The following is a 12212-nucleotide window of genomic DNA, read 5'->3' as shown; positions in this document are numbered from 1 at the left end:
TTAAACTCGTTTCTTCTCCTTATAATATATTAAAAAAACTGAAAGATATTTTGAAAAATAAAACAGACATGGACACAATAAATTCATAATTGAAACTCTTCAGCAAGAAGAAAAATCTGGGTTTAACTGTTTATTTCCCACCTAGTTTATGCTGACAACAGAAGTTTTGAGATCAAAGACAAGATGATAAAATAAATCAAATTTAAGTTTCTTCATAAACTCTTTATGTTAATTGGCTACAGTGGTGCAACATTTTAATTAGCATTTTATGATGATAGTTGAGGTAAATCTCCTTCTTATGATTAATTGACATGTACTTAACACCCAGAAACCAAGCTGAGATCTCTAAATTGCTTATTCACGAACAGGCAAATTTTCCAAGGTATTGATGGATTATTAAAAACGGATAAAACGATTAAACCTGACATGGTTTTTGAAAGCTTTTAAAAATATAGATTTAGGTCTGGCATGAACCTAAGATATATGAGAAGGCTTGGAAGCCATGTTGGAGTGGATGGCTTCATGAAGGAGAATCTGGTGGCCTCTTCCTGAAATCTGAAAATGGGTCATCATTGGGCGTGGCGCTGGTGGTGTAGGGGTCAGCGCGCAACCACATATACAGGTCCTTCTCAAAAAATTAGCATATTGTGATAAAGTTAATTATTTTCCATAATGTAATGATGAAAATTTAACATTCATATATTTTAGATTCATTGCACACTAACTGAAATATTTCAGGTCTTTTATTGTCTTAATACGGATGATTGTGGCATACAGCTCATGAAAACCCAAAATTCCTATCTCACAAAATTAGCATATCATTAAAAGGGTCTCTAAACAAGCTATGAACCTAATCATCTGAATCAACGAGTTAACTCTAAACACCTGCAAAAGATTCCTGAGGCCTTTAAAACTCCCAGCCTGGTTCATCACTCAAAACCCCAATCATGGGTAAGACTGCCGACCTGACTGCTGTCCAGAAGGCCACTATTGACACTCTCAAGCAAGAGGGTAAGACACAGAAAGAAATTTCTGAACAAATAGGCTGTTCCCAGAGTGCCGTATCAAGGCACCTCAGTGGGAAGGAAAAAGTGTGTCAGAAAACGCTGCACAACGAGAAGAGGTGACCGGATCCTGAGGAAGATTGTGGAGAAGGGCCGATTCCAGACCTTGGGGGACCTGCGGAAGCAGTGGACTGAGTCTGGAGTAGAAACATCCAGAGCCACCGTGCACAGGCGTGTGCAGGAAATGGGCTACAGGTGCCGCATTCCCCAGGTCAAGCCACTTTTGAACCAGAAACAGCGGCAGAAGCGCCTGACCTGGGCTACAGAGAAGCAGCACTGGACTGTTGCTCAGTGGTCCAAAGTACTTTTGTCGGATGAAAGCAAATTCTGCATGTCATTCGGAAATCAAGGTGCCAGAGTCTGGAGGAAGACTGGGGAGAAGGAAATGCCAAAATGCCAGAAGTCCAGTGTCAAGTACCCACAGTCAGTGATGGTCTGGGGTGCCGTGTCAGCTGCTGGTGTTGGTCCACTGTGTTTTATCAAGGGCAGGGTCAATGCAGCTAGCTATCAGGAGATTTTGGAGCACTTCATGCTTCCATCTGCTGAAAAGCTTTATGGAGATGAAGATTTCATTTTTCAGCACGACCTGGCACCTGCTCACAGTGCCAAAACCACTGGTAAATGGTTTACTGACCATGGTATCACTGTGCTCAATTGGCCTGCCAACTCTCCTGACCTGAACCCCATAGAGAATCTGTGGGATATTGTGAAGAGAACGTTGAGAGACTCAAGACCCAACACTCTGGATGAGCTAAAGGCCGCTATCGAAGCATCCTGGGCCTCCATAAGACCTCAGCAGTGCCACAGGCTGATTGCCTCCATGCCACGCCGCATTGAAGCAGTCATTTCTGCAAAAGGATTCCCGACCAAGTATTGAGTGCATAACTGTACATGATTATTTGAAGGTTGACGTTTTTGTATTAAAAACACTTTTCTTTTATTGGTCGGATGAAATATGCTAATTTTGTGAGATAAGAATTTTGGGTTTTCATGAGCTGTATGCCACAATCATCCGTATTAAGACAATAAAAGACTTGAAATATTTCAGTTAGTGTGCAATGAATCTAAAATATATGAATGTTAAATTTTCATCATGACATTATGGAAAATAATGAGCTTTATCACAATATGCTAATATTTTGAGAAGGACCTGTAGAGGCTATAGCCCTCGAAGCGGCCGTCCCGGGTTTGAGTCCCAGACCCGGCGACCTTTGCCGAATGTTTCCCCCTCACTTTGTCCCTCCTTCTTATCTGCCTACTATAAAAAATAAAAATAAAAAGGCCTCTATGGCTGAAAAAATTCAGGAAAATTATTTTTTAAATGGGTCATCATTGGATCTTTCAACAACATGTGGCCAAATAAACACAGAAATGGTTCACCAGACACCAAATCAATGTTCTTCCATGCCTGTCTCAGTGCCATTACCTAAGTCCTACAGAGACATGCTTTTCATACTGTATTACAAGTAACCGAAGGTGATACTTGGATTTTCTTTAGGTTGTACTTCATAGTATCAACCATTTATGGGTTATTTACCTTGTAAATGGTCAAAGAAGCTTGTTAGCTGCAATGTAGAGCTAACAAGCACAAATATCCAAAAAGATGAGTACCGGTACTTCAAGCAAATTGTGTTTTGCTTCAAACATCTATTTCTCAAAAGGGAAATGTATAGGAGAATATCTAGAGAACCAAGAATGACCAAGAATAAGTGCTGCGGCTCAAAAATCAATGGAAAAATCTTTATTGGTATATGGCAGTAACACCCTTCTTATAATTGTCAACCAGATTTTGCATGTCTCCACTGGTACCATGGCGATTTATCTTTGGTGATGAGCTCCAGGTCTTTGACATTGGAAGGCATGCCTGCCATCACCCTAATCTTTTGCTCCCTCAATAGATTCTCTATCAGATTTAAGTCGAGAGTCTGGCTAGATGGCTTCAAAACATTAATGTTACCAGTCAGAAGAAAATTGTTGGTAAAATTAAAAGATTAATTTACACCTAGATTTTCCAGGGTGTGCATAATGTTGGACTTAACTACGTGTTTCTACATTTTATGCACTCCAATAATAAAGGAATGTGTTCACAAATAGAGGTTGTACATATTTGCATGTGTGTAAAAGACTTAAAGAGATACTAACTACCAAAAGTGCAAGTAAACAATTTATTACTGCAGCTATTGCAAAAGCACAGCAGCCATATTGAATTTTGCGGTTGGGTTTGGTGTAAAACGTCCATCTTTCCTTATTGGAATTGTGGTTTCAGGAGACCGTCCTCCAATCTGGACATTGGAAATGTTTTCTTTAAATGTCCAGTGCAAATGGACAATGTTTTGTCTTTTTTTTTGTTACAAAACACAACAAACAGAAGAAGTTAAACTACTGTTGTAGTACTGTTCCAAAATTTTAAGGATTACTTGGAAAACCTTGTATTTATTGAAGTGGTTCTTGTTATTTAACGCTTAAAGCACACATATGTAGGAGAGATTAGGCAAAGAGGAATGGTCAAAGATCTCCTGTATACTCCAAACTTGTGAATAGTTACAGGACAAGGGTGCCCAGGGTGCCATTCATAACTGACTGAGAAGCCTCAGAGACATAGCCATGATATTGAACATCTGATATGGAGTTAATGGTGCAGTGGTTGGACAAACTCTGGAGGGAAGATGCCGACACGACCCCGACAGCGGCCCCTCCAGCTAAGGGAGCTTGAACAGTCCAGCAGGTCAATGATTTCATTGCGCTGGAAGTGGAGGTGGGCAGTCTGGGAGGGGGTGTAGTCACAGAGAGCACGAGCCACCCGGGGCTTCTGCTGTAAGACAAACCAAGGCGTCAGGCACACAGATTTCCACTTATCAGCTGCTTGTGAGAAGAAGTGACACCTCATTATGTGTCATACCTCTAAAACTGGTTTCAGTGAATGTGCAGATGTCTGTCGCTCTCTCGGAGAAGGGTTGGAGCGGAGGTGGGCTGAGGGGATCGACTCCAAGGAGCTGCTTTTATAGGGGTTGGGATAGGGGATACGTCCAGGATGTGAGTGCAGGTGAGGGGATGAAGGGAAATCCCTGAGGCGGACCACTTTCTCCACGGCAATGCTGTGCACTCTGTAGAACTCCACCAGGCGGTTCAGAGAGCAGAACGCCTTATCCCAGATGTAGTACTGACCGCCCCCCTCCAGGACCCTGAAGTGCTCCACCCTGTCGCCGTAGCTGCCAAATGAGAAAGAAAAAAAAGTCAGATGAAGAAAGGCAGGTATGTGTGCTTTATTATGCTGCATCATCTCCTTCGTCTTCATTCCTGTTGTCTGTTTCGTTGTTTGCAGGAATTCATGTGAGCCATTCCATGCATACCTTCCAGTGTGGGAAATGAGACCACAAACATTTGCATGATGGATCATTGTCTGGACCTTATTGTTTAGTGACTTGTTGAGAATTGGTGTGTTATTAATTAACTGAATTGAATCTTCAAGTCGATTGCATTGACTTTGCAGCAATCCTTCATCATGAAAATGTACAGACATCAATCGTACAGCTGGTAAAGAATTTCCTAAACACCAGTAAGAGGTAACAGGTGATTCATCATCCGGTCGCCCTAATAGTCTAATGGCTAGATGACTATTCTTTCTTGAAAGAAAAACATATCTAGTGTTTCATATGCATAATAACTTACAAATGAAGAAGTAATCTAAATCAGGTTTCAACTTTTAAGCTACACACTGACTCATGGGTCCCGGCATAAGATTTTCTAAATGCTATACTCACACCTCCACAAAGCAGGTAAGACAACTGCAAGCACAAAGAATAACACCAGTGAAGCCTGAATGATGGAGACAGGAAGTAGGACACAGAGACTGAGTCTGGAAAACCCCTGAAAACAACCTGAATGTCATATAAGCACAAACATAAAAGCCTGATATTAAATTGTTCTGCTTAGTAACACAGACAACGCCTTACAAAGTGTATATAACTCTTAGAAGTTTTTCACATTTTGTCATGTTACTAGCAAAAATTTTATAGTATTTTATTGGTATATTATGTGATAAACAAATAATAATTGTAAAGTGGATAGAAAAGGGTAGATAGTTTTCTATAAAAATCCCATTTAGCTTGATGCCCCCAAAAATAAAATCAAGTTGCTTCAGAGAACCTGATTCTGTTGCAATGACACCTGCAAGTCTTTCAGTACATGTCTCTAACAAACATCTGAAGATTGCATTTTTTGCCCATTTTTCTTAGACAAATAGTTGAATTCACTCAGGTTGAACTGGACTTTGACTGGACCATTCTAACACACAGACATGCTTTGACCTAAAGTTGTGGTCTCTAACCCCAGTCCTTAGGAGCTACAGTCCTGCAACTTTTAAATGCATCCCTCCTCTAATACGCCTGGAATAAATGAATGGCTTATTACCAGGATTTTGCTGAACTTAATGTCGTGGTGAGCAAGTATTTCAGCCATTTGATGAAGGTGTGCTGGAGCAGGAATTCATGATTAAATCTTCCCATTATCGCTCTCGCTGTATGTTTAGGGACACTGTCCAACTGAAAGGTGAACCTCTGCCCCATTCTCAAAGTCTTTTGCAACCTTAAATAGGTCCTCTTCTAAGATGGACCTGTTTTTAGCTGTATACATTTTCATCGTCAACTCTGTACAGCTTAGCCTTCTCTGAAGAAGAAAATTATCCCCACAGCATGATGCTGCCACCACCATTTGCATTGATTTATTAAGCAACACATGCGTGGACTGGAATTTATTTTGGGGTATGAAATTTAAAAAGGTTCTACATATGCACATACATTTTAAGGATATATACATATATTTTAAAATATTTCTACTACTTTAATTTTTACTTTTTAAAACACATGTACCACTTCACAATTGTGCACTGCTTTGTGTTAGTCTATTAAACAAAATCACAATAAAGTTTGTGGTAGTAACATGATAATAAATAAGTTTTCCCTTAAGGATTATAAAGTCAATCCCTGCCTCGCATACCAACCAAATATTCTCTTAATTACTTTCTTTCTGCATCCTGTTTTTGGAATATGTATAAACACATAAACTTACATGTATGATTAATGTAGGTGCTGGGTGGGTAAGAGACAACTGGGTGGACACCAGAGAAGCGGTCTGGATGTCCTCTTTGGTTCAAAGTTCAGGAAGCTCAGAGGTTCGTCTCTAAGTGAAACTAAGAGAAACTAAAAACACTGAATTTGATGGTTTATTACTGTTTAAAAGTATTATCAGACTTGTATTTGATTCTCCAGAACAATAGCCCCCTCTGCTGATCATTTTGTATAGGATAAAACACTGTTACATGCATGGAAAAATAACCAGACCATGTAGTGAAAATATTTTTTTAATATACATTTTTTCTGGGAATTTATTGGACAGCTTCTTTTAAAATACACATTTTTATTTTAAATTGGCTTTTCTTAAGTTTAAGATGATTTTTTAAGTAATTGTTTTGTTTAAATGTTTTTTTTTCACCTGCTTCCATTAAGTACCAAAATTAATATTTTTAACCAGTGTAGCAGATTTTACATACATTTTTGTTTGTAATTATTTACTTTATTTATATTTCTTTGTTAATTTTATTATCATTTATTCTGTTTATTTTACTAAAGTTTTTCGATTAACTTTAATTTGATTTAGCTTTAAATCTTTAAATTTATTTTTTATTATTTTGCTCATTTTTAGTTTTTCTATATTATTTCCATGTAGATATAGAAAAATGAACCAATCCTGCTCATGTCAGTATTACAACTGATAATTTAAAAAGGTTCTGTTTTTAATCCCGTAAGACGCTTATTGTATTGTATGGAGGGTGCTATACAACAAAAATTTGATCGATTCACTAATTGATAATTTAATACTTTTATATCATTGCATGATGCAGATAAATTATCCCCCATTATGGTTTGATGAAATTATTTAATTTACTGGTGCTGATTAAAGTGGTTGTCCTGTCTCGGAGCTCTTGTAGGCTTAACAGATGTTGTGTCATTAAAAACAATAACGCGCATGTTTTGGCATGCATCGGTTGCATAACATACCTGTGCATAATTAAAAAGCTGCCTGATGTTATGCAACGCCCCACTTATTGAACGCATTTCATTTACCCTCAGTGATTAAATGAATCCCACGTCACATTGCTGCTGACCCAAATAGCAGCTCCTCATCGCCACTCTGTGCTTGATCTGTGTGACAGAGGGATATTTTTAGTGTAATGAGTTCTCATTGAGCACATTAAAACTGCCACTGCTCTGATGGGCCTAAAACACATTCAAGTCCTCGTGGATGGACAACACTCATCAGACTAACCGCACAGTAAAAGAGTTGCTGCTTGGACTGTTTGATCCATCTGCAAGTTCTTACAAAAACTCTCCTATGGCATTTAAGGTTAGCTCATAAGGAAAGATGAATTGTCTTTTAGATGCAAACACACTTTGTTAGTAAGACAAACAAAAGATTTAGTCGACAACGGCTGAGACTCTAACAGATAAACAGTTATCACACTTGGGTTCAAATGGTCTTAAAACATTGTCTTGCTTTGCACAGGAAGCAGCTCTGTGCTGCCCTGATTGCTGATTGCTCAAGACATATGAATCTGTTGATACAGAGCTGCTGGAGGTATGAATGGTGATAAGAGATGGAGCTTTAGGTAGATTTAGAAGTTACCTTTCAGATTTAGAACAGTGTGGAAGACGAAAATAAGTGGAGTTTTCTAAAGGTTTTAAAAGGAGTCTCCAAAGCTTGATTTTAGGCCTTAGTTTGTTTTTCATTTTTAGTAGTACTATTGGAAACAATATGTCTTGATATAAAGTGCACCTTTCTGCCTCTGAAAGCATACCTTTCTCAGCTGGATCTGTTCTCAACACCATAACAGGTATACTGTACTATTCAAACCCTTTAAACCAACTCCTAATTTTATTATACTTTCTCTCCAAGGGCTCAGATTTTTATGTAATCTTATAAACTAGTCTCAACCTTCTAGGGTTGCTGTGGACTGTGATGGTGATGATTTAAAAGTTACCTTTTACTCAAAACAGTGTGTTTTTAAAAAACCTACCGAGTTTTAAAAAGAAATGCTCAGGGTTACAAGTTTCTATTATTGGAGTAGACCATGTCTTAACTTATTATTTTTTTAAAACATTTGACCAGGCAATATTTTTAAATGTTCTTGACTATGGTGGGACTTTAAACCAGCGAATGTGACCCACAAGTGATATTCTGGCAGTCTGACTGCAGCTGAGAGGGCCTACTGCGTGAGGACTGATCCACCCAGATCAGTGCTTTGAACAGAGAAGGTTTCCATGATAGCACCCACTGCTTGTTGTAAAAACTAGGAAGGAGACGTCCTTTTCACGTCATAGTCTCTAAAATAACCAGAAAAGCTATTTGAGACTTTCTTTTTGCAAAATGGTCACTAAAGGGTCTGAATACTCACTAAATATAATGGCAAATTAGCAACACTGAAGACTAGTGAGGTAAAGTCAGAGAAACCACAGAAATTTGAGAAGCTATTTAAAAGAAAACTGTATTTTCTTCATGCCCAAATGTCTCTGCAGTTACATTCAATCTACAAGAGAGTGAGAGAGCAAGATTTAAACAGATAACAGGAAGGATGAATGCAGGGAAGCAAAGGTGTTCAGTTTTATGTTTTTACATTTTCAACCTTGGTTTCTAACGGAAAATTCAGAGTTTAAAAATCTTGACAGCCATTTGGAAATCTCAGAGTTAAGCTACGGTTCTATGTTTACTAGGATGGACTGATGGACACTAATTCCTCATTTACCTACTCTACTCTCACACAGAGTGTGACATTGCCTCTGCTCCTACTATAACAATTAACAACCCCTCATGGCCCAAAGGCTACAAAGAAATATTGGTTGTGATGTTCTTATATCTTTTTAAATTTCTACAAAGGAATAAGTGTGTTTATCTATTTTATTATTAATATTTATACATAATAACATAAACAATCAATGATTTAATCACTATCAGCTTATTTAAAGCTTTAGGAAAACTGGAAATCGGAAATCGTCCACATTGGTTTGTGGTGAGGACACGACGCTGGAAGGTCCCTTGAGTTTAGGAGGTGTAAAGCTTAACACTTTGTTTTACCCATTCCATCCTCTGATCTTTTACTCAGACAGAAACTCAGTTAAAGCAAAAAAGATCCAACTCAAAATAGTAACTGAAAGGCTTCCAAATAGACTTGACATTTTGATGGAGACCAGCTTTAAAGATTACAAGGAATTCTGTCTTTTTGGAAGAAAAACAAAAACAAAATGCAGCACTGCTCTGAATTAAACCCTAAATGAAGACTGTGTGTGCTGGTGTGGCGCGTTCACTGACCTGACGGAGAGAGAAAACTCTCCTGGAGCTGATTCACTCTCCCTCACCAGAAACACTCCTGTATCCTGCCAGCGCAGTCGCTGTTCAGCCTCCAGTCTTGATATTGCTCCTGCAAACCAGCTACGAAAACAGACAGAAACAATAAACCTAACTGCAGATGATACTTTTCAGCCTAATTTGCCATTTCAAAATGCTATCCACCTCAGTTATATCGACAACTGTTTTCCCAGGAGTTACACTGGAAACCTCCCAACAGCAACAAAATGACAACATTTACCACTGGTCAAAAAAAGATACCAGTGAAACATCAAATATATAGAAAAATCATCAGAAAAGAAAAAGAGTTGCTTTTATTAACATAAGTTGGATGATAGATTCTTTACGTATGAGGGCGAAGGGAGATGTAGTTCTCAGGTACGAATCCACGCTTCCCCTCAATCTCAGCAGTGAACCAACAAGAGTCTTCCTCCATTTCTATCACCTACAGCCCAAATTCACATGCACCATTACTTCATGTGAAGACTCAGAAAAATGGCTAAAAGACACAAACATGCAGCATGCATCTTTTCCTACCTTGATGATGTCTCCTCTTTGGAAACTGATCTCGTCTGCCTCTGATGCTGTGAAAGAGAAAAGAGCCACAGCCTCCATCCTGCACAGAGAGCGTCAACCACAGTTTCACTTCATGAGTCAGTGGAGCGCAGCAGAGAGAGATAATCAGCGTGTTCGTGCTGACATGCTGCAGCTCTGAAGTTAATGAGGAGCGTTTCCGAAACGTGTGTCCCTGTGTTCATCCATGTGATGGAGTTGTGGAGAGGGTGTGAACACATGGAGGTGCTGACTGCCCTCTCGGCCTCCATCTGTGCAGTCTGCATCCACCAAATGCTGGGGATTTAACAAAGATCCTGCAACCAAGGTACAGCGGTGACATGGAAAGCTTCACACAGCGAAGAAATTAAAAGAATCAAAATTGGAGAGTTGTGATCTTTTCTTTTCATAACAGAAACAGGCAGGATTTAAATAAAGAGCTGCAGCGCATACAGTTACTTTCATACACCTCTTTTGACTTTAAATGGGATTAAAATATGTCCTAAACAGGAGGAGTGTATGTTAAATTAAAAATGACCAACACAAAGTACAATACAAAGTAGTAAACTGTTAGGAGAGTAATAGAGAAATAGCCAAGGGGTCCACAGTAATTCTGGGGGAGCTGCAGGGATCCACAGCTCAGGTGGGAGAATCTGCTGACAACAGAGCTATCTGGCCTTTATGAAAGAGTCTCAAGTAGACAGTCACTGTTGAAGTAAATCCATAAAAGGTTCTGTTGTAGTTTCCCAGAAACTACAACAAACTGTAGTGGACACAATTTAACTTTTTTTGCCTACATGTAAAATAGTGTGGAGAAACATGGCATCATGCTGTTGTGATACTGCTCTTCAGCTGGGGCAGGGAAGCAGGTCGAAGTTAATGAGAAGATGGATGGAGCTGCAAAAAAAACTTGATGCTGGGGTGGAGGTTCACCTCCAAGCACAACGACGACCCTCAACATGAAACCACGGCTACAATGTAATAGTAGCTCTAAATCTAACTGATAATCTGTGGCAGGACTGGATAGTTGATGTTCACAGATGCTCTCCAACCAACCTGACTGAGCTTGAGGCATTTTGGAAAGAGGAAGGGGCAACATTTTTAGTCTCTATATGTGTAAACCTTTCAGAAACTTACCCCAAATGACTTGTAGCAGTAATTACCAGGAAAGGCTGGGTTGTTAAATACACTGGCCACACTTTTCAGATTTAGAATTGAAAATTGAAAACCAAAAATCATGGAGAACAGTTTTCACAATTGTGCAGTACTTTGTGTTGGTCGATCACATAAAGTATCAGTAAAATGCACTGATGTCATGCTCTGCCCTTTTAGAGTGTATCTTTTGTTTACCTTTTTCGTTTATAGGTTTTTTGTTGTTTACTTCTGTTGGTTTTTACCTTCTAGCTTCTTGTGTTCATTTTAGTTAATTTATTTTTCTGTGTTCCCCGGTTTTTTATCATTTTGTATTCTTAAGTTTCTGTTTGTTTTTCTCCCTCAGCAGCCCAGTCTCGTTAGTGTAATCAGTCACCTTCCCTCAGTTCCCCTGCAACCCGGTTCCACACCTGTTCCATGTTCCATCTGATTACCTGTCACCCATTTTCATTGGTTCACACTCCTCTTCCCTCAGTATATATGTTTGGTTATTTTCATTGTTCCTCGCTTGGTCTTCCTGTTTACTTCCATGCTGATCCCTGTTCCATGTCAGTGTTTTGAACCTACGGAAACTTGTGTAAGTTGATCTATCTTGTTATTAAAGCCTAAAGATTCTTATATCTGCAATGGTGCCGCCAAGCATTTTCTACACTCTGGTTCCGTTCAACCACACATTATGACAACTGAGGTCTGTGGTTGTTGTGAGAAAATGTGAAAAACTTTGTGCGGTGTGAAAACATTTGCCAACACTGTGTGCAGATAAATGAAGTTCTGATCCAGAGATATACAGTAGAATTATACCCAGTCTCATATTAAATTCACATACATGTCAGGCCAACATTTAGCAAAGTGGTGGGACATTTTTAGAAAAATCCACAGGAAAAACTATTCCTCTAATATTTCTCTGAAATCTTTCAAAAATGTTACTCATTGAAAAAAGTTCAAATATAATCTGTGCAATTTGTAAACAAACGAAAAGTAAATACAGGCGATATTTCCTAAATTATTCCTACATTATAATGCATTCTGCCTAAAACCTTGTAAGGA

At 38.9% G+C, this 12212-nt stretch overlaps 1 protein-coding gene across 2 annotated transcripts; it reads right to left on the bottom strand.

The window, feature by feature from the left end:
• Positions 1-2783: 2783 nt before the first annotated feature.
• On the bottom strand, positions 2784-10285 carry LOC124868705 (GRB2-related adapter protein-like). Of its 2 annotated transcripts, none has more exons than XM_047366222.1 (5): positions 9999-10285; positions 9809-9906; positions 9426-9545; positions 3964-4273; positions 2784-3873 (listed from the first exon to the last, which is right to left on the bottom strand). In XM_047366222.1, the coding sequence occupies exons 1-5, from the start codon at positions 10074-10076 to the stop codon at positions 3694-3696; spliced, it is 786 nt and encodes a 261-aa protein (XP_047222178.1). In that variant the 5' UTR covers positions 10077-10285; the 3' UTR covers positions 2784-3693. The 2 variants fall into 2 exon arrangements, with proteins under 2 accessions (XP_047222178.1, XP_047222177.1); XM_047366221.1 differs by having other exon boundaries at positions 2784-3876; positions 9999-10280.
• Positions 10286-12212: the final 1927 nt, after the last annotated feature.

This window comes from Girardinichthys multiradiatus, chromosome 5 (genome assembly GCF_021462225.1).
Source record: "Girardinichthys multiradiatus isolate DD_20200921_A chromosome 5, DD_fGirMul_XY1, whole genome shotgun sequence".
In the NCBI taxonomy this organism is placed as follows: Eukaryota; Metazoa; Chordata; class Actinopteri; order Cyprinodontiformes; family Goodeidae; genus Girardinichthys; species Girardinichthys multiradiatus.
The sequence above is the reverse complement of the archived record's forward strand: the minus strand, read 5'-3'. Positions and strand labels throughout refer to the sequence as shown.

Excerpts from the sequence above, each read along its gene's own strand:
- LOC124868705 (XM_047366221.1), bottom strand. The coding sequence starts at position 10,076 with ATGGAGGCTGTGGCTCTTTTCTCTTTCACAGCATCAGAGGCAGACGAG. Across the intron at positions 9,907-9,998 it reads AAAGAGGAGACATCATCAAG|GTGATAGAAATGGAGGAAGA; the intron begins GTAGGAAAAGAT and ends TTTGGGCTGTAG. Across the intron at positions 3,877-3,963 it reads CACTGAAACCAGTTTTAGAG|CAGAAGCCCCGGGTGGCTCG; the intron begins GTATGACACATA and ends TTTGTCTTACAG.